The sequence below is a fragment of the Cynara cardunculus genome (assembly GCF_001531365.2).
Source record: "Cynara cardunculus var. scolymus isolate 2C chromosome LG 1, CcrdV1, whole genome shotgun sequence".
NCBI classification, from domain to species: domain Eukaryota; kingdom Viridiplantae; phylum Streptophyta; class Magnoliopsida; order Asterales; family Asteraceae; genus Cynara; species Cynara cardunculus.
Genome location: NC_037528.1, coordinates 25,943 through 48,217, shown reverse-complemented (window position 1 = coordinate 48,217; position 22,275 = coordinate 25,943). Strand labels below are relative to the sequence as shown.

Below are 22,275 nucleotides of genomic sequence, written 5' to 3'. Positions count from 1 at the left end.
TATATATATATATATATATATATATATATATATATATATATATATGCTATCGCTCTCTCTTTTTTCTTATTCAAACTAAAACCAAAGGTTTTACGATAAATAATCCACTTTTAAGATTATAATAAATAAATAAACAATATGAAGAGTAATGTTTAAAATTAATAGTATTCATTGTAAAGAGATGAGATATCTAGGACCCCACCACTACCATTTATAAATATTTCATTTTATTAAAACAAAAACAAAAACAAAAACATGCAGACCATTTTTGTAGTGTTGTGAAGGTAATACATGTAAAGCTGGGGGTGTTTAGCAATATACGTGTTGCTTTGTGTAGCACATGTCCACTTTCATTCTAATTTCTTACATTTTTCTTTTTAATCAACTTTTATGTTTACACCACTCTTTTAAATATATGTATATATATTAATTAAAAATGAAATATGAATATGAATATTATTTGGTGAAAAAATCAAAGAGGTTGGGCTTTAAAACAAGAGAGGTGGCTCATTTATTATTAACAAATAACAAATAATAAATAACAATGAAATGAATGAAAAAACTAATATCCGTCATAAAACCAAGTATTGCTGGAAATAACAATGACATGCATGGAGATCTTGAAAAAGAAGTTGCATGATGCATGGTCCCCTATTCCTAACAATATCATTTCCACATTAAAATTATATTTTCTTTCTCAATTACAAATATACATGTAAGATAATAAAAGTATATTTGTTAGGGGGTGGGGTGGACCATTACCTAGGCCTAGGCTGGTCCTATCATTCATTCTATTCACTTCACAACAATCATCTTAAGTTACACTTACACTGACCTCCCTAATCCCTATTCATTCGTATTCTTAAGTTTATTCATGTCCACATTTTGAAAAAGCCCAATCCAATCCAATCCAATTTGGGTTGGACCAAAAACTCTTAACTATTTGTATATCTAATCGTACCTATAAATAATAAAGATATAATGGATGGATATAAGATTTAACACTAAGTAACAAATATATGATTTAAATTCATAACAACAAAATTAGAAAGAAATCCCCTAACATTGTATCATATTATAAAATGATTGGTTACTCTAGTCATCGTCGTCATGGATTTCTCTTTTGATCAGATGCTTTAATGGATCCGGTCGAATATAAGCCTCTGGGCGATAAAACCCCATCTCATTCATTCTATTGCTTATGGCATGAAGTAATGGTTTCTTTTTACCTCCATATGCATCTTTATCTTTCTTCACCAATTCATTGGCCTCGGCAGCCAACTCCATCGCAAAACTAAAAGTATTCTCCTCCCACAGCTTCAGCCTCTCTATGTCATGCATCACCAGTTTCCCAGTCTCCCATATATCCCTCACCTGCACTTCCAGAAATGGAGCTCTTTCGTGCTTATATTGCATCATCTCATCTTTTTTTGTCTGCAAATTCACCAACCATGCATACTTTAATAGCAATTATATAAACAAGTTAATTACATGGCTTGTTTCATCACAGCCGTTTATGTTAGTAGTTTGTAGGTGATTTTTACTGTCCTCGCCTACTTGGTGTAATTGAGATTCTACAAATGGTTTTGGTTAACCTATAATACGCGTTATGGGTGTGGTGAGGACACTTATATAAGCTAATGTGAACCTAGGAATTTTAAAAGGTATTCAGTCTCGAACCTAAATACAAAAATATCTGCCATAAAAGGCCCAAGCCATAACAAATGTGAAGCCCCTTTTTTACTTGTTGGAATTGAGACTTTAGATTCAGAAAACATAACAAGACCTCTGTGTTTTGCTCTAACTATTATGCCTAAAAACAAAGTGTGAATTTGGATTATCATCGAGTAAATTTCGCGATTCCCAAAGTTGTAATAAGGTTGAAATATTACTTTAGGAAAGATTTTTGTGCACTATCCAAGTTGATTCAATTGATACATCAGCCAAACTCTAATGTCCCTGCAACAGTTTCCATTCAAGCTTGTTTAATATAACAATGTAATCATTGATCATTTGACCTTATCCTAGTTGCAAGAAAATGCCCTCTTTCCCTTTTTAGAATCATCAGCATTACTACCAATTACCCTTTGTCCCATGTTTCAAATCTTGTTGAAACATGGGTGCGTTGAGTTCAAATTGTTTTTGAAACATGGGTGTGTTGAGTTTTTTGACAGTCCCAAAAAGATAAAGGAAAGTGTCATGATGAAGTGCGGTTGTTTGGAATACCAACTTATAAGCAATCTTAAAAGAACTGTTGGTGATTTTAGTGTCACCGGTTACATTTAGTGTAATGGATTTTATACGTGTGTTTCAAGGGGATTGAACTTTGTTCTAAAACAAGTATGGAGAGTGTGGAGTGCACACTTGTATTAGTCTAAGTCGGTCCCGGTAATATTTAGGGAGCAACGCCCCCTGAACGCAAAACGGGGGTCCGAAATTATATAAGTATAGGGTTTATAATGAAAAATTCTTAAATTTTCTGTGGCATGATTGTGAATTCTATAACTTGGTAACTCCCGTTTTGAGTTTTGAGATCTATTTTTTCGGATGATCAGTTTTTTTGGGCACACACGGAAGATTGGACATACTCTATATTCTCTCTGGTTTTTTATCTTGATTTCGGCCAAAATCAAGATTGTTGCTTTTACAATTATCTCAATTCGGATTTCGTGATACCAGGCATATACAGTCGAAATATCGAATTTGGAAAGTGATTCACACGATTGTAGATGAAATCCGGTTACGGTTTAACAAGAACTTGAGATTATCGTGTTGATCCAAGAAAAACCTCAGTTCTTCATCCTGAACATAAACCCTAAATTAAACAAAAGTTCTATTAGTGGATGCCTAAATCGAAGCAAAACCTGTTTGAAATTGGGCAACAGATGTAGTGATCCCTTCCTCCAGAACCAAGGACAAACCCTAAGAATTCTAGTAAATAAATACAAGACATATCTTATGGTGATGGTACTATAATTTAATTTATGATAGATTCAAGCATGAGCAACCAAATCAAAGAGTAACTCTACAAACATCACGCAAAAGATTGAAAGGAAAAAAAAGGTTAAAGTATGTACCAATTTTCTTCTCCTCCATATCCGGCGACCCCCAGCGCCAGAGTTCTGCGAGTGTTCGGTGCCCTAGAAAAGGAAACTCAAATTTAGATAGGAATGAATAGCCATGTCAAATGTATGCTTGGAGATATATGACCTTAGATTGGATTGAAAGGCTGGAACGTTGTGGATGAGTACGTGAGCTGAACTGCTGAAAGAGATTATTGGAGATTTGTAAAGGTTAGGATAGAAATAATGAAATCAGGAGCAGATTTTGAACAAGTTGAAACGATGGATCGATCATTACAGATGATTGTAAAGGGTAAAAGCCGGTGAAACCAAAACAATTCGTCGCCATTGCCATATCAAACTGAAACTGTCGGAGCTAACCTTATCTTCACCCATTTCGGGTTTTATAGCTCAAGGCCTAAAACCCTCTTCTTTCCGCCGTGTTTGTGAAAACAAGATTCAGGAAGTGTTTTTTATTTTTTTATTAACTCATTATTTGAGCCGACTAATCTCAAGCCTATCACATGTTTTGCAGATAGTACGAAGTCATCGTATTTGAACCTCTGTGGCCACAAGAGGAATTTTATTCCTCTTTGAATTTATACATGTGACCTTCTGATACTTTTGACCTTTGGAGTCAAGTTCAAACCAATCAGTCATCACTCTTGTGGTTGATTCAGGAAGTGTTAAATACGTAGATCGGATGGGATGAGATGAGACGGGACGGGACATGACGAGATTAATTGTTTGTCTTATGCTTCATACGACTAGGACAAGACAAAATTGTTAAAATGACCATATTACCCCTAAATGTTATTCAATGTTCTTTTATATCATATAATGATTGTAAAACAAATCAACCAAAAATATATTTAAATTATTTAATCTATGATATTAATACTTTTTCTTAACATCCAAGACCACATGTAAATAACATTTGTCATAACACAAATTTTAAATACGCACATAATTTAAAAAGTTTAAACACAACAATTATAAATAACATTTGTCACGCCATCGTCAAAAGTTTAACATTTCAATAATGGAGGCTGAAATCGAGAATGGAGGCTGTGGAAGAGAAAAAGAGGATGCAATTAAATTATGTTTGTATTTTGATATCAAATAATAAGGGTAATATTGTAATCTCAAATTTAGCCCTATGTTGTTCTACCTTTTTTGGTGGAACAAAAAAACACAATAATAGTCATATCCAATCTTACTTTTGTCCCATGTTGCCTCATCTCATATTTGTCCTATGACACATCAAACATGAGACTATTTATTTTTGTCTTGTCCCACACAGTCTGCATACCAAACACACCCTTAGGGTGCGTTTGGTACGCTGGACAGGGTGGGACATGACAGGACATAACACATTTGTCCTACGTTTGGTGTGGCTAAATGTGGAACTAAGTGGAACTAAGTTGGACAAGTATGGGACACGCGTGTTCCACCATTACCCCTGGAACTAAGTGGAACACAAAACTTTTTCCCTCGTTACCCCTTCTTCCCCTCCATCGCACCCTCCATCGCACTCCATGCTCAGACTGCCTCCATCGGCGACTGCCTCCATCGGCGACTGCCTCCATCGGCGACTGCCTCCATCTCCTCCATCGACGACTGCCTCCATCGCTTCCTTCAACTCCATCGACGGCGTATGAATCGATTTTGGTCTAGAAGACCTAACCCCTTTTCATCGCCTCCATCGCTTCCTTCAACCCCATCGACGGCGACCATCTCTTCTCGACGGCGAGTTCCAATCGACGGCGACCATCTCTTCTCGACGGAGAGTTCCAATCGACGGCGACCATCTCTTCTCGACTGTCGACTGTTCAGGTACGCATTCGACCTTCTCTTCTCGACTGTTCTGCGACTGTCAAATCGATGGCGACCATCCCTAATGCCTTTCATTCTTGATTTCATCAACTGCCCAATATTTTCTTGATTCAATATCTGGTTTTAATTGCATTTTGCTTATCAAATGGGTTTTAATTGCATCTCTTCACAGGTTGGATTCAATCCCTATCCAGTCGCCTTAGTCACAGGTTGGATATATACCATGGTTATACCATGTGATGGACCACATAACAAATTAAGTTGTATATTCTCATATTTACTTCCTAATCCTCTTGTCTAGATTCAGTCCATTCATCTCTATATACGTACGTGTGAAGATACTCGAAAGCTTATTCATATGTTTTTGTTTTTGATCAATTTGTAGCAAGATACATTTGAATAGTATTAAATTCCATCACCAGGAGTTTCCAACTGCATCTCCTCCAACATTAGTTGATTAGTAGCCTTTCAATTTGTAGTTGTTCATATTTGCTGAAATGCGACTGATTCAACCTCAAATCAGATTGTATCTCTATCTCAAATTTTAACCAGTTTTGTCTTGGGGGTAAATTGGTCATTTTAACCAGTTCTGTCATGTCTTACCAAACACTGAACAGCTGTCCTGTCCTGTCCTGTCTTGTTCTGTCATGTCCTGTCCTGTCCTGTCCTGTTCTGTCCTGTCCTGTCTGCGCACCAAACACACCCTTAAGGCTCTTCTTTGAAGCAATCTGATGGAATTAGAATGTTTGAATTTTTCATTCATCAAATTTTATTTTTCGTTTGGTTCATTATTTTTCATGATAGAAATCTTTAAAATTTTATAAATTTTATAAATAAAGGAATTTAACATTTTTTAACAACTACATAGTATCTTGATATAATAAAATTCTCTATTTTCATAATATCAAATATGCACTTAACCCAACATACTCTAATCTTATAAAACCAAATATGACCATCGTCGACCACCTTCAATCACCGTCGATCTGAATCACCACCGACCACCGCCATCTGAACCACCGTCGACTACCATCGATCTGAACCACTGTCGATCACTATCGATCTGAACCACTGCCAGCCACCCCCGATCTGAATCACCACCGATTTGATCTATCATCGATCTAAACCACCGCTGATCACAGTCATCTAAACCACCATGGATCACCACCGATCTAAACCACTGTCGTCCATCGTCATCAAAACCACTAGAAACCACCGTCGATCTGAAACACCGCCAACTACTATCGATCTGAATCACTGTCGGACACCGCCGACCATCACCAATCTGAACAACCACCAGTCTGATCCATCGTTGATCTAAACCACCGCCGATCTAAACCACATTCCGACCACCACCACCTGAAGCACCACAAACCACCACCGATCTGAACCATTGCCGACCACCAGCTACTACCACCGACCTGAATTACCACCGGACACCATTGACCACCAACGGTTTGCACCACCACCGATGCCACTGTCAATATGAACCACCGTCCATCTGAACTGTCGCTGACTACCTTCATCTGAATCACGACAGACCACCATCGATCTGAACCACTGCGGACCACCACTGATCTGAACCATCGTATACCACAAGCAACCTGAACCACCGTCGACAATCGTTGATCTAGTAACGTTTTTTGGCTTATGGTTATATTTGGTTTGTGTATTTTATTTTGTTTTATATATTAAATAATTATTTTATTAAAGTATTTTTAGTTTTAAAAAATTTAAACTTTTCAAAAAAGAACATTTTGGTCATTTACCAATATTTAATTCCAATTCAAAAACTACATTATGTGAACCAAACATACAGATTTCAATTTCTTAATAGATTTCATTCCAATGTCTGCTAACCAAACAAGTGGTCAAACCTGACATTGTTCCATTCCAATTCATTCAAAGTCAAATTTCTTTAACCGATTTCATTTCATCCAAAAACATTTTGCGAACCAAACGACGCCTTAGAATCTAACTTTTAAATCTTTATTTAGGGTCTAAAATAAAACAAGGGTCTGATTTCACTTGTTTACTAGTGAATAAGTGATAAGTTATCTCTAAGATGACATGATTAAAAAAAAAGAACTTCGATTTCAATCAGTTTTCTTGATTTTCACTCGTATTATACCACCTTTAAATTTAATTAAGGCTCGATCAGACGACCACATCGTAAAGTAAGGTTTTATCCACTATCGAGATCTATTTGAATTTTTCGTAAATCAAAATTTGTAAAAATGAAAAAGGATTTCTATGCACTATACATATAATATAATTTAAACATGACAATGGAGGTTGTTTTTGTCAACGACCGAGATTCACAGCCGTCATTAGGTCACTGTTATAGTCCCAAACCCCACCAATCGACTTGTTATGCAATTCTATACATTAACAAAACAAGTAACTAAAGCGTAATCGTTTGAAACATACTTCAATCGGTATTCGACATCAACGAAACATCAAAACCCTCGGCTTCAATTTGATGGTCTTTCGAAATCAAGCAAATATTTGGGTCATGTCATCATTAACGAGTCATCCAATGCCTTAAATAAATGAAAAGTTTGTTTTAGACTATTAAATAATTAAAAAAGTAAGAATCATATCAAAGTTGATTCCATTTTAATGTAATTTTCCTTAAAAAAAAACAAAACTTACATAAAATTATAGATAATGTGAAATCCTTTAGATATATAAATGTTTTTTTTTTCAAACTTAAATATAAAAAGTAAAAACATAACAAAATACATAGCTTTAGAAAATGGTTACACTCTTAAAGATTTATCAATCTCAAGATACTGGATTGTCAACAACCAAATGAATTTCATTTAAGTTTGTATAATATGACAATACGGATCATCATGTAAAAAATGGAGTTAAGATGACTAATATAAGAAAGGATCTGAACTTATGATCATTTTTAATCTCATCCCACTTCATGAATTGCGTTTTTTACAATAATTGATCTAATACATCTCATTAATGTTAATATTCAACTAAGATTGATTCAACGATAATCACTCTTCTCAATAAAACTTCCATTCTCCTGAGCATCCAACTCTATATAACAAATACAATATAGTATATATATATGGGATTCGGTTGGTTGGTTGGTACTCAATAAGGGAGACCAACCAAGTGGGATTCTAAATTTTTCAATAAAGTATTAATTACATATAAAATTTAATCAACTATAAAAAAGCAAAAAAAGTGGGACGAGTACATTATTTCAAACCTTTATTTCTAGTTGGCCGGATGGGTCGAGTATAGGGGTTGTTTATCCAAACACTTACCCAATTAGCTTACTGGTAAGATCAAACACCATCACTTGTCTTATCGGGTAAGATTTTAGTCCATCAAAACAACATTATATGCAACATTTTACCCGGTAAGCAATGTTTGGAATGATTAAGTCATTGGATAATGTTTTGGAACAAATAAGTCATTGGACATTTCAAAACATGTTAAATAACTCATTGAACTTTCTAAAACTTGTTATATACATCATTTATGATCTATAAAACTGGTTAATGTGGCAAAATAATGGAAAAAATCTGTAAAAAAGCCAATAAACCTTCATATTTTGAACGATTAATTTCCTAAACATTTTTTGAACAAAAAAGTACTTACGTCTATAAAACGAAATAAATATACCAAAAAATACTTACATTTATAAAAAAAATTACTTATATTTAAAAAAATTATTGATGAAATTTATTTTAATTAAAAATAAAAAATATCTTGTCATTGATTTTTTAAACTAAAAAAAATAAAAAAGAATTTAAAAAGGACTGCTGATTAAATTTATTTTAATTAAAAGTAAAATATATTATGCATATGATTTTCTCAAATTAATAAAAATAAAAAAAATTAAAAAGAATTACTGATTAAATTTATTTTAATTAAAAAATAAAATATATTTCGTTGGCGATTTTTTAAATTAAAAAAATAGAAAATAATTTGATTAAATTATTGACGGATTAACGATATATTAACTAACTATATAATTAATTAAATTTCGTTGCTAGTGTTCATTGGTATATATGCATGGATGACTAACTTGACAACCGTTAGACGTTCTAAGACAATGACATGTTAATAAGTATGAAAGATCGTGTTTAAATCTTGTCGATGATATCATTTCACCATCGGATTAACGATAAATTTTAATTAATTATGTATTTAGTTAAATTTTATCGTTAACCCGTGAATAATCTGATCAAATTATCTTCTATTTTTTAATTTGAAAAATCATCAACAAAAATTTATTTTATTTTTAATTAAAATAAATTTAATCAGCAATATTTTTATTTTTTTTTATTTTTAAAAATCACATACGAGATATATTTTATTTTTAACTAAAATAATTTACCCGGTAATCATTTTTAATTTAAAAAATGCTGATATAATATATTTTATTTTTAATTAGAATATATACTTTTTGGTATATTTGTTTCATTTTATAAATGTAAGCATTTTTTGTTTAAAAAATGTTGAGAGACTTAATCGTTCAAAATATGAAAGTCCGTTGGGGTTTTTCAGAGTTTTTTTTATTATTTACCATATTAACCAGTTGTATATGTCATAAAAATGTATTTAACAAGTTTTAGAAAGTCCAAAGAATTATTTAATAGGTTTTAAAATGTCAAGAACTTATTTGTTTTAAAAAATTGTTCAAATATTTAATAATTTTAAACAATAAAGTCTATTGATTTTTTTCTAATAGAATTTTTGGGTATGAAAAATTCTAGTTGCAAAAACACGTAACACCCTTATAGGTCTGACCTTGATCACAGTGTCCAGATACCGGATGTTATGCATTTATATTTACAAGCGTTTAAAAAAATTAAATCAAATATAATGATGACATCTCTTCTTATATTAAAATTGCAATTACACAAACATAATTCACAGCTTAACCATAAAAAATTGATATGGCGTGCAGGTGGTTCCTTTATTCCAAAGCATTCATCAATGGGGGTCAGTGTGGGTTGATTACAACACCAGCATCGACTTTCTTTAAACAAAACTCTGCTGGATTTTTGTTCATCTTGATGTTAATCAGGTGCGATTTTCATGCTCCACCATATCTAATCACCTACTATCTCATATTTATTTGTCGTCTCTTTTTCCCCCTAATCAGATCAATCATTTAGATGAGTACTTATGTGTTTCTATATGGTTACCGCTAAAACGATTATCAGATATCAGATTTTGGGCCTTACTTCCTTCTTTACTAAACCCCCCTTCCTCTGGTTTACTCCTCTGTTACACTAAACCCACTGCACGCACTTTGATTTTTGACGTCGAACCCTAATGCCTATAAATTGCGAAAATTGATTTGAATTTGTTGTAGATGTATCTCCAGCATCATTTTATTTGTGGTAATTTGTTAGCAGTTTTAGAGAAAGCATGCGTAATTGATTTCTACAAGTCTTATGTTGGGATGGACGCAGTATTTCTTTGATTCAAGGCATCAAATACTAGAAAATTATATAGGTTTTCTTGTAGAATGGTTGGGTTGCTACAACTTTATGACAGGGAAGCTGCTTAAGAGTTGCAGGGTTTGTGGGTGAAAAACGTACCATAATTTGTATAGGAAGCTTAAGAATCTGTTGGAGATGCTCTTGAAACTTAAAGTTGAAGCATCATAGATACTGCACTTGCAATAAATGAGCCTTTTGTTCTAAAAAGACAGTGTCTGGTAGATTTTAGTCACTTTATAAATAAAATCAGCGGAATTTGAAGAAATAGAATTGCAATTTTTAAGGATTCATATTCCCTTTTTCATAATACTTTCTGATTCCTCTGCGGATTTTTTCATGGGCAGATAAGGTAAAAATGGCTTCGGCCGAAGCTAAGTCCAGGTGGTTTCCTTTTGCTAATCATTGCATTGTTGATGAAGATTATGGAAGGGCTTCAAGATTTCCTAGCTTTATCCCATCTTCATCTAAATCAGTGTCTGAGGTATGTCTCGGCGACGGAGTCCCATCAAATGATCCACCAGCTAACACCAAATGGTGGTTTAACCAGAAACACAAGGTTAACACTTGTTCTTTCTGGAACCCACAATGGGAAACCTTTGCCACATCTGTGCAGAATGATGAGAATGTAAGAATCCTGGAACTGGAGGCTGTAATTGGCGATGTTTTGCAGAAGAAGCCCACACTGCCAGAAAAGTGGATGGAATTCGATCATGACAAGCACATTGTTTCTGATGAACCCAGCAAGCTTTTATCAGAACTGGAGTCACAGTGGATTGGGATCAAGAAAAATGAACCATGGTGGCGCACAACTGACTTGGATGACTTGGCTTCCTTTGTTTCTCAGAAATCACTTGAACATTTTGACAACTGCGATCTTCCACTTCCTCAGACAAATAAAACAAAACGGTTGGTCTGTGAGAAAGGCTTGGCTTCCTTAGGTCAGGAGCTAGAGAAAGAAAAGTCAAGTTTCACCGACTTCATGCCAGGATCTCCCACCTCAATGTGCACGGATGAAACACAGTACACCTCAGGTGTCATAGGATGCTCATCATGTGGTCTAGATAGGCCATGTAGGTAATAATTTACTTGTGATTCTTGTTGCTGCATTATTGTCTTATAGTATCATGTCTGCCACTGTTAACATTAGCAAATATAACTGATTGAGCAAAAGAAGGCATATGTGTACACACGAGGCAGGTGGTAGATGCGTTTTTATTGGCTCTCCAGTTGTACCTAACACGGCAGGCACAATAATGACTTTTAGTTGGCCTTCTTTCTCATAGAAGGCGTCCAAGTAATCTCCTCCCTTTCTATCATGCAAACATAGAGCCTGTTGTTAACAACTTAATGAGCTTAATGAGACTCACAGCTTAAACATGATGGTTTGGTAGTGACTTAATGATATAGAAAGTGGCTTGATGAGCTTAATGAGACTCACCTCTTTCTGTTTTCAAGTATTTTAGGCATGAATGGTTTGTATTTGACCTTATACCATGATTGCAGTACCAGACAATCTGATGAGACTGAAAACTTGGAGACACCTAATAGCGACCTCAGCAAGACTCAGCTGTTAGAAGCACTATGTCATTCTCAAAGACGAGCAAGGGAGGCAGAGAGAGCAGCACAAGCAGCCTGCAATGAGAAAGAACATGTGATTGCGCTCTTTCTCAGACAGGCTTCTCAAATCTTCGCTTACAAGCAGTGGCTCCACATATTGCAGTTGGAGGCGCTCTGCCTCCAGCTTAGGCACAGCAAGTATCAACCATTTTACACTCGTTTTCCAGATGTTGCACCATGGTTCCCCACCAAAGTCAAGCTACCAAAAAGTGACCGTAAGGCTACCGAGAGGAAACTTGGCTCGGAGAGATGTAAAATGCATGAGTCTGTTGGGAACTTCCTTTGGGGTTTGGCTCTTGTTGGCGCCGGTGTGTTACTTGGTTGGACCCTGGGTTGGTTATTTCCTGCATTCTGATCTGCAAATTGCAACGGGGTCTGTAAGGTCAGTTTGTTGGTTGATTGGTTTTGTGGGTGCACTTTATCTATTTGTATATAATTTAGTCTGGAATCAAGGTGTATTGTTTATGGTCTTTGCTTGGAAGCATGTCTTCAATTTGTGTAGTGTGTTAACAAATCTTGCCTAACATGTGACATGGTTTTATGTCCATGCAACTTGGCATGTGTTATCCTCTGTACGTAATACAGTTGGTTTTAGATGGCATACTGTAAATATCCTTTCAACAAGGTTGTGTAATTAAATTTGAAAATGCACGTTCTTGGTTATCTTAGATGTTTGTGTTGGTTTTCTTCTGTTTGCCAAGTGCGTATGATATGCGGACCGGATCGGATATGATTGGAAAAGTGCCCGAGGTAGATAGGTAAAAGAATTGTGAAAAGTTTAAGGTTTTAGCTTGATATGTATATTTTATTTCATCCGTAATTCTTATTCCATCTATTTTGATAAGGCAAATAAATGCATTTTTCCACCTTTTAATTTTGTCGGGTCTTAATCGGATGTCATATCAAATGAAGTTGGATATCATGTCAAATGTAGAACAATAATTTGTATCATCTCATGGTCGGCTGTGGATGACACGTGCTACAATTCCAAAAACTTGTCTTGACACACGTGCTACAACTGAGCGACACGTGGGCTTCTAGACGATTCAGATTGCAGGCCAAAATCCCATATGTTTGTGATGCATCGCATCATATCTTGAGAAGATATGGATGAATATTGACCACAATTTAAAGGCCAATATCTTCGTTTTATTTTCAATTATGACTCCTATCATAAGATCCACCTTTTCAGAAATTTGCTTTTGGTTTATTTTAAATCAAACATAATATTTTTATATATTTGTTTTAGCTTTTTAAATAAAAATACAAAATGGATAGGATGAAAATTGAGATCAGAGCTTTGACACGCGGGTTGACTATGTCTGATTTGACTCAGCTGCCACTGCTGACCATCGTACCTACGTCCCCACTATTTTACCCAATTTTTGAAAACAGTCCCTCCTTTTTAAAATGAACATATTTCTTTCGCCATATTCTACAGAAAAAAACTAAAAACTATAGCTCAGCCAACATCCACCTTCCCTCCCTAATCTCCTCTCTCCTACGAGACTTTCTTTCCCTTTCAGAAACGATGCCCTTCTGCGACGTCGGGAACGCCGATGCAGTGAACAACAATGGCATAAAGATTTTTTACAGAACCTACGGCAGCGGACCCATTAAACTTCTCATGATCATAGGTATCTTTTTTTCTTTGTTTCTCCCTAGCTATGATCTTTTTCAATTTATTTGATTGAATTCTGGGTTAGGATTGGCTGGGACACACGACTCATGGAACCCACAAATTGAGGGGCTTGTTGGGACGACCAAGCCAAATGATGATGATCGGAGCTCCGGCGATGGTGTGCACAATGGGAATGGTATAGAAGTTTGTGCTTTTGATAATCGAGGGATGGGTCTTAGCTCTATACCTAAAAACAAATCCGAATACACGTAAGCCTCCTATGCATTTGATCAAATTATCAGTGTTATTTGTTTTGAATTATCTTATTTGTGTGATTTTTGGAGCTTTAGTTTGGTGGGGTGTTTTTCAATTGGATTATGGGTGTTCCTGGTGGAATAAACCTCAATGAGAAAAAAAAAAAAAGTTAACCCCCCCCCCCCCTTAATTTTACACTTTCATTTTTGAGATCAAACCTTATTATTTATTAGTCTCTGTAATTGTCGGTCCTAATATAATATTTGTGACATATTCAATTGCTGTTTACAAAGGAAAATGTTCTTTATTTTTTTTTATAATAGAGGGGGGAGAGCCCTTCAATCAAGAAAAAAATGTTCTTCATTTTAGGATGAAGCAAGCCCCAATTTGTTAAGAAAAGCATATTTGGATAGTAGAATAATGTATAAAGAATGCATGTTGGGTGCAGAACAAGGATCATGGCTGCAGATGCAGTATCTGTAATGGACCATTTGGGTTGGAAGAAAGCTCATGTCTTTGGCCATTCAATGGGTTAGTCCTAAATTATGCTTTATGAATTTGTACTTGTGATTATCAGTTCAAGTATTGGCTTCCGCTATATTTTTAGCTTATATTTCTCTATTGCTATTATACAGGTGGTATGATAGCTTGCAAACTGGCTGCCCTTTTTCCAGATAGGGTTCTGTCTTTGGCTTTACTTAATGTAACTGGTGGAGGCTATGAATGTTTCCCCAAGGTATGATTTTTTTAACCTGATGCAACTCATAGACCACATTTGTTTAATCATCATATATTGTGAAGATGTTGCTTCAACTGTTAATTATGGTAGCATACTGAACTTCTGGTATATATTCAATTGTTTATATGATTTACTATGCTTTTGACATTTACATGTGAAACTGGTTTTCTACAATAACCTTAACATATTGTTCATCTTTTCCTTTCTGTAGCTCGATCGCCAAACGTTGTCCATTGCAATGCGTTTCTTGAGGGCCAAAACTCCAGAGCAAAGAGCAGCTGTTGATCTAGACACTCACTACACACAGGTCAAAGATGCCATCTCTTTTGCACATGACCTTTTGTAACATGGAAATAGTGCCTCATGTTTGTAACTATATGCATGTATGCACATAAGAGTTTAAAAAGAAAGGAACTTTTTGGTAGGATATGCATGTGGCCTGCCTCCTTACTCCCTTGGACCCTGACAATGCTTCTTTCTGCTAATAACGTCTGGCTATTGTAGAACTTAAGTTACTTGGAAGTCATTCTTTTATGCCATTTTCCTAAGTACCTCATTAATGGGACCGTTTTCTTTTATTCTCTCGTAAAGTAAATAGGGCCCACAATCACATGCTTAACGCTATAATTTCCACATGCACCCATGTCCCTCAATTCTATGGTATCCTTTCATCGGTCCATACTCACTTTATTCCTTTTCCATAACGCTACTGATTTGTGAAAGTAGAAGTATTTTCTTCCAGCTGTACTTCTATCCTTACAATTTATATTATCTTCTGTGCAGGAATATCTTGAAGAACACATTGGACTTAAAACAAGAAGGGATATACTATATCGAGTAAGGACTGTATAACAATCCAGATCCACATAAATTCTGTTTCAGTTGTTTATTGGTGTGTATAACTCAATAATTCACATAGCTTATATCCCGTTATACGATAGAAATTAGAAACTTAAGGTTCTAGAAATTTGTATTACAAAATGTTGAAACCTTTTAAGAGCACGGCAATTTTCGTTTTTGGGGGTGTTGGAGAAAAGTTGCAACCTTTCCTGTTTATTGAAAGTAAAAGTTACTATTTTCCCGTCATTATGCCATTGCAAATATGACAATGCTATTGATGCGGGTCCGGAAGATTTATTTATTTCTATCTTTGTAGAAATATAATATAGACATTTGAATCATGATCAAAAACTGACAAGTCAAAAGTTGCAACTTTCACGGATAGAAGAGTACTTCTTTGAGCTTCGTGCTTTTAAAAATGCAACATGATTTTGTGTGATTACCCTCTCTATGTACAATCACCATTGCAACATTGCTATTTTTTAAACCCTTTATTGACTGATTGCTTAAGATCGAACTTCTATTCTAGTAACATTCTTGTCCAAACGTAATTTGTCAGGAATATGTTAAAGGGATATCAGCAACTGGGATGCAGTCAAATCATGGGTTTGATGGCCAGATCAATGCCTGCTGGACACACAAAATCTCTCGAACAGAACTTGAAGTGATCCGAGCTGAAGGTTTCTTAATATCCGTCATTCATGGCAGGTATCATTTGATTCTTCTTAGGTATGATAGTTTCACACCTCAGTTTTCACTATTTGTACACTTACAAACTATCAATTGCTTATTTTCTAGGTGTGATGTCATTGCTCAAATATCTCATGCAAGGAGACTTGCAGAGAAACTATATCCACTCGCACGGATGGTAGAACTTCCTGGAGGTCATCTTGTGAGTCACGAGAGGACCAAAGAGGTACATATATTGTCTTCACTTTAATTTCTTGTTTATGGTGTCCTGTGATGGAGGCCCTAATAAATGTACAAACTTTATTAAAAATATAGGTTAATGAAGCCCTACTGGATTTGATTAAGGCATCAGAAACCAAGACAAGCCCATATGACTGGACAAACTTATTGCCGAAGAGGTCTAGTAAGTTCTATTAGAACCCAATTCCCCAAATCGGCTATTTACCAAATTAGCAGGAAGCTCATATATAGTGGTAAGAGATGGAGTTCATCCTTACGGATGTTTTATTCACAGGCTGCTGGACAACAAGTTGGTCATCATCCAGCAGATTAAATTCAGAGGCAGAAAGCAGCAACCCGACTATCATTGTTGGGATTGCTGAAAAGCTGAGACGTATCATATTGTACATATTTGGCATATTTGTGGTGGCATTCGAGTACATAAAAAGAGTTTTAGGACGTCTAAAGCCAGTGAGGGTAGGACCAACCCTCACATGATGATGGAGCTTTTTCGCATCTGCTGGTAAAAATCCTTCATCGTGGAATGTTGTCGCTTAACAACTTGGAACGAAACCCTAATCTCCTGTTTCCCACCTTCCTGCAGGGACACTTTTTCAACCTACCCAGATGACAGTTGGAAACTTGGAAGTATGGCTCTTATAACATGTGAATATCATTGGATTACTTCAAAGTAACTTTCTATGGAACATATTTAACCAGTTCAGAAGAAAACAGTTCACAAGTATGGAGATTGCATATGTACCTGCTGTATAGAATCTTGAACTATGTGGGAGTTAGAAAGATCTGAATTGGAGGCTGGACCTGCACTGCAACAATAAAGCATCTCCTTGGTATATAATGATTACTGGCCACAGAGAATATTACCTTTTGGAAATAATATTCCAAATGGAACCATTGGTATGAGATGCCATTGGAATATTTTGATTCCTTATATAACATAGTTTCAGCAATACAAGTAACTTATTCTTCTTATAAGTAAAGCTTGTTTATGGAAAGGGAACCTTTCTGAAATTCATCAAAATTTTGTTTATTTTCCTACACACATTCATGTAAACCACTTTGGTTATTATCCTATTACAAGTTCATCAATACACTATATTGTAAAACTAAACAATAACAAAGAGCTAAGTTCTTGGATGTATCATCCCATCCCAAGCAAGTGGGCCCTCAAGGTCTCCTATGATTCGAGATATTCGAACTTCTAGACCTCTTTGGACTTCCCTGAAGAGGCTTCGAAGGCAATCAGCAAATTTCTTCATGTCAAAGCTGGTTGCACATCCATCAAATCCATCATCTGGAGCACCAACAAACCCAGAAGCGATCTTGGACTGTATCTCTATTAATTTCTGTCCTGTTGCCACTATGTACCTCTGTAATTGGAACGTCTCTTCAAGGAAGTGCTCCAATTTCTTAGTTTCATCCTTTGACTTTGCAGCGAAAGAGCCACTACGGCTTGCATCCTGATCATTCTCATGCTGCAGAAAGTAACCAAAAAGTCGTAAGCATAAAGATTTTTGAGCACTTAAAGTTGATGAATTTGGAAGCTTACCATTCGCTTGCAGATATCATTAGCCTTTTCTTGGAGGGACTGATATCTGCTAACTTGTTTATTGACTAAAGACATGAGGCCATAAAATCCCTTAACCCCAAACTGGCTTTTATCATCACAATCACTATTTTCACAACTTTCTTGCTTTCCAGTCAGCCTCTCGAACATGAGAAGTTGTTGATTAAGCCTTTTAATCTTGTAGAACACTCCAAGAGCATGAAGATCCATCTTCCATGTTGATGATGGCATGTTTTCAGCATTTAGAATTTCTTTTTTCCTAGCACATTCTTCTTTAACAGAAATTATATCTTTCTTATCTTCAAATTCCTTATCTGGAGATTGGACAGTCAACAATGCATCTTTAAAAGCGCTTTCCTCAAAGATTTCTTCAGAGGGAACTTTTAGATCTTTCTCTTTCTCCCCTGGTTTCCTCTTTATGATTCTATCATTTGACCAAACACCATCAACATGTGCTGTAGCAAGAGGATGTGAGGGTGACAGTGTGTTCGAGTAAGATATCTGGGATTTTGGAGTTCTGGGTTGTAATTCTGATTTCATTTGCTCTTTCAAGGCATGCAATTCTGATTCACGGTCCAACAATAAAGCTTCGACTTTAAGGTTTCTTTCTTTGAGCTTCGTTAGATCGTGGCCAAGTCCTTCAATATGAGAATGAAGTCGTTTCAACTCAATATCCATGCTCAATGAATGCCAACGAAAAGCTTCTAATTTCTCATCTTTAAGTCTCAATTGTTCTGCAAAAGCGTTCACCTCAAGCTGATGCCTTTGCTCCAGGATGGTTATACATTTCTCAGCTTCACATTGAACCCATCCTTCCAATTTACTAATATCCGCTGCAAGAACTTCAACCAAGATTTATAAGTCGAAAGACATAATACAGTATATAAAATGTTAAGGAAGGGTTAAAACTCAAATATGTAGACTGCTATGAGATCATAAAGATAAAAAATCTTACCCAATTCTTCGCTTGCCTCTGTTTGTTGAGAAAAGGGAGAAGTAACGTCTTGCTCTTCCTTAAACTCTGATTGCTTGTACTCGAGCAGATTGGTTGGCTGTGATCCTGTGCGGGATGGCATCACTGCACCAGATGGGGCCTCTTTGATGCCTGCAATGGGTTCCGGTTTGAATTTGTGATGTCTAGATAGCATACTTCTTAGCGAGTATCTTTCATGTCGCGTTTCAGGCACCATCCTCGACTTCTCTGTTTCTAGAGCAGCTTGCTGTCTCTTACTCTTTGACATTTTGACTTCTTTCAGTAACATTTGCTTCTCAGCTGTATCCATTTTAGATTTCCTCAGCATAGCTGACAAAATCTTGTCTTTTTGCTCCAAATCCTTGCGTGTTTTAATAAGTTCCATCGACAGTTTCTGGGTCATCAAAACATATTGTTCTTTTTGCTCTAAAACTGCATCAAGCTCTTGTTTTTCTGCTTCAACTTGTCTAACAGCTCTACCCATTTCTGCTTCAAGCTGCCGTTGTGTCGATACAAGCTCAATAAAAGCACTTTTATGCTTCCAAATCTCTTTAGAATGCTCTTGAGCCTCGCGTTTCAACATTTCCCTCAACTCCTCATTTGTTCTCTCTGTCTTTTGTACAGTTTCTTCTTGCTCTATTCTCTTTTGCTTTTCTTCCTCCAACAACTTTTCCTTCTCCTGTAGCTGATCACTCAATTTTGATGCATTTTCTTCCCTTTTCGTATTGATAACTCGTAATTCATTCAAAAGAATTCGAATATGCTGAGTAAGTTTCTTCCTTTCCATCAACCAGCGCTGCTCGTGTGCTGCAAAGATGCTAACAACTTTCTCATTCGCTTTCGCATCTTCAACTCGCCTTCTCTTTAACTCTTCAATCTCTGTTTCTGCTTTATTCAGCTTACTTAAAAGCTCAAACTTCTCAGTTTTGACTTGTTCTTCTCTCTGAACTCTCCAGAGAAGCAAACTGATTAAGCTAGCACCACCATGAAGCATACTGTCTGTAATTTCAGTCCGCTTTCTCTCATCACCCGACGAGTGTTTGAGGGAAAAGAGTGCACATGATACGCTAAAAAGCATAGGATACAAGCTGCTAGATTTTTCATCAGGTATACCCATACAAGATCCTGTGATCCACTTCTCGTTCATGGCGAGAATTTGGTTACTCCTGTCAAAAAAGATAAAACTTAGATCATCCCAATAGATTAAATGAAGGCTAAAGCAATATTAAACACGAATATGCAACAGAAACTCGGAGAAATTCATGCCAAATAAGTTTTGAGGAAAACCATGCTGATATATGATAAGATTTGATAAAACAGTACCAAACTTACACGAATCAAAGATCAAGTTTCTCGTCGATTGGAACATGAACCAAAGACAACAGCTACACACAAGAGCAAAATTTTTGATGATGTGCTCAAGTTTTAGAACTCTGATATATAAATGACCAAAAGCAGATGATAAAGAAGGGGCTTAAACATGTGGATGACTTCAATTCAGTTAAAAAAGAACATTCATAATGCAAGTAAGTAACTGATCAGTATGGAAAAAAAAGAGTCAAAAACAATATAATTTGTACCTTGGTTTCAGTAAAGGCAGACCCCTAGAGCCCCACTTTCCCCAACTTTTTCTTCTTCTGGGCTCCAAGTTAAGGCTAGTAGGAGGCAAAAGCTTAAAATCCTGGTTGTATTTTGTCCCTATTATTTACAAAAAAGAAAAAAAATAAAGTAAGAAAAAGCGTATAATCTTATCTTTTTTATGGATAAAGACGTATATATCTATCTTATGTATCATAACAAACGGTTCGATACTAAATTGTGGCTTTACAGAGTGGCTTACCTGGTGTCATCTCTTTTGTCCATACTTTGGTTACAAATGTTGCAATTTCGGGAAGTGGGTTCTGATTTTCAGAACCAATGATTACTTGCAGAACTTAAGTCCATGATTGAAAGGGAGGGATTCATGAGAAATCTTGGGATATAGAGGGCTTTGTGTGAAACAAGCAAGAATCAATATCATCACATGAAGATGCAATAATTGAAGAGCAAAGAAGCCCCGGGTTAACCCGACAAGATCCTAAATTAAGATACCCATCAAGTATTAACCATTGTTAATCTGTAAAGAATGGGGTTTTTTAATAATAAATGCTAGATGGGTTGGGTCCAAATGGAGTTGAAATGAATGTAATAGTGAAGGAAATCACTGTCAAGTCGTCATCATCAACATCGTGATGCTGACACCCTAGAAACCAGGTCCTCATGGGCCCAAAAGAGAATTGATTAACAAGAAAGATGGTTTGTCTTTCTTTTTCTTGATCTTTGGATTCGTTACTGATCCCAAGATCAGGGTTTGCTTGGAGGAGACCTGTAAAGCAGGATGAATGATGGAGCAGGCTTTCCTTTCTTGAAATAGTTATCAAGATCGGGCCTTGGTATCTGGGTTTGGTGAGGAGGCATGGAACCCAGCTGCTCCCTGTTGCCATTTTGATTGTATAATAAGCAACATTCAGCTCTTTCCTCCCATGAATGATCATTCTTTATTCTTCTCTTCAATCTTCATAAAGTATTGAAACAGCCAAAGTTGGTACTACAGGGGTATTATTGGTAATTACTCCAACATTCCTTTATTTTTGTCTCGTGGGATAAATAATGGTGGTACCAATTTAAGGGTTCTTGTTTCAAGCTTTAAAAATGAGGACCCCATTTAAATGAATTCAAAGTATTATGGAAAAAAAAATCAAAATCAAAATCAAAATCAAACCAAACATTTTACAAATCTTACCTTCATTTTGAAAATAAAATGATTGGCCAATGCACAGCATACCAAGAAAAACATAAAAACAAAATTCAAAGGAATAACTTTACAATCACAAGAAGAAAGAAAATATTAAATATTTTGTAACAACTGAATATAAAAGGCAAAATATATATTAAATCATTTGTTTAAAAATAACAATAAATGGTATATTTTATAATTAATAGAGTATATGATAGGATTATTATTTTTATAGTAAAAGTCTAAAAAAACTCAATAGATTTTAATGTTTGAAAAGATTAAGTTATTGGACAATTTTTTGAAACAAATAAGTTCTTGGACATTTCAAAACATGTTAAACAATTTATTGGACTTTTCAAAACCTGGTAAATACATTCTTATTACCTATAAAACCGATTAATGTTATAAAATAATTGAAAATTTTCAATAGACCATCATATTTTGAGCAATTAAGTCATTAAACATTTTTTAAATAAAAAAAATACTTACATATATAAAATAAAACAAATATACCAAAAAAATACTTATATTTACAACAAAGATTATTGATGAAATTTATTTTAATTAAAAATAAAA

At 35.4% G+C, this 22,275-nt stretch overlaps 4 protein-coding genes across 8 annotated transcripts; 2 read left to right on the top strand and 2 right to left on the bottom strand.

Annotated features, from left to right (window-relative positions):
- Positions 1–968: 968 nt before the first annotated feature.
- On the bottom strand, positions 969–3,470 carry LOC112519125 (protein PLASTID TRANSCRIPTIONALLY ACTIVE 7). The gene is made up of 4 exons (XM_025127113.1): positions 3,361–3,470; positions 3,211–3,264; positions 3,078–3,140; positions 969–1,434 (listed from the first exon to the last, which is right to left on the bottom strand). The coding sequence occupies exons 1-4, from the start codon at positions 3,415–3,417 to the stop codon at positions 1,096–1,098; spliced, it is 513 nt and encodes a 170-aa protein (XP_024982881.1). The 5' UTR covers positions 3,418–3,470; the 3' UTR covers positions 969–1,095.
- A 6,316-nt stretch (positions 3,471–9,786) lies between these two features.
- LOC112515078 lies at positions 9,787–12,599 on the top strand. The gene is made up of 3 exons (XM_025121722.1): positions 9,787–9,960; positions 10,726–11,455; positions 11,885–12,599. Exons 2-3 carry the CDS (start codon positions 10,737–10,739, stop codon positions 12,351–12,353), a joined length of 1,188 nt encoding a protein of 395 aa, XP_024977490.1. The 5' UTR covers positions 9,787–9,960; positions 10,726–10,736; the 3' UTR covers positions 12,354–12,599.
- Positions 12,600–13,438: 839 nt separating this feature from the next.
- Positions 13,439–17,479, top strand: LOC112508853 (putative aminoacrylate hydrolase RutD). 2 transcript variants are annotated; one of them, XM_025113667.1, is made up of 11 exons: positions 13,439–13,635; positions 13,705–13,888; positions 14,323–14,405; positions 14,510–14,610; positions 14,825–14,920; positions 15,397–15,450; positions 16,013–16,161; positions 16,252–16,369; positions 16,459–16,546; positions 16,658–16,885; positions 16,967–17,479. In XM_025113667.1, exons 1-10 carry the CDS (start codon positions 13,530–13,532, stop codon positions 16,858–16,860), a joined length of 1,182 nt encoding a protein of 393 aa, XP_024969435.1. In that variant the 5' UTR covers positions 13,439–13,529; the 3' UTR covers positions 16,861–16,885; positions 16,967–17,479. The 2 variants fall into 2 exon arrangements, with proteins under 2 accessions (XP_024969435.1, XP_024969427.1); XM_025113659.1 differs by having other exon boundaries at positions 16,013–16,369.
- LOC112508828 (trichohyalin) lies at positions 17,375–20,595 on the bottom strand. Of its 4 annotated transcripts, XM_025113631.1 has the most exons (5): positions 20,504–20,557; positions 20,256–20,308; positions 18,906–20,089; positions 17,933–18,792; positions 17,375–17,858 (listed from the first exon to the last, which is right to left on the bottom strand). In XM_025113631.1, exons 3-5 carry the CDS (start codon positions 20,068–20,070, stop codon positions 17,508–17,510), a joined length of 2,376 nt encoding a protein of 791 aa, XP_024969399.1. In that variant the 5' UTR covers positions 20,071–20,089; positions 20,256–20,308; positions 20,504–20,557; the 3' UTR covers positions 17,375–17,507. The 4 variants fall into 4 exon arrangements, with proteins under 4 accessions (XP_024969399.1, XP_024969407.1, XP_024969415.1 ...); XM_025113639.1 differs by lacking the exon at positions 20,256–20,308 and having other exon boundaries at positions 20,504–20,595; XM_025113647.1 differs by lacking the exon at positions 20,504–20,557 and having other exon boundaries at positions 17,933–18,783; positions 20,256–20,371.
- Between the last annotated feature and the right edge of the window lie 1,680 nt (positions 20,596–22,275).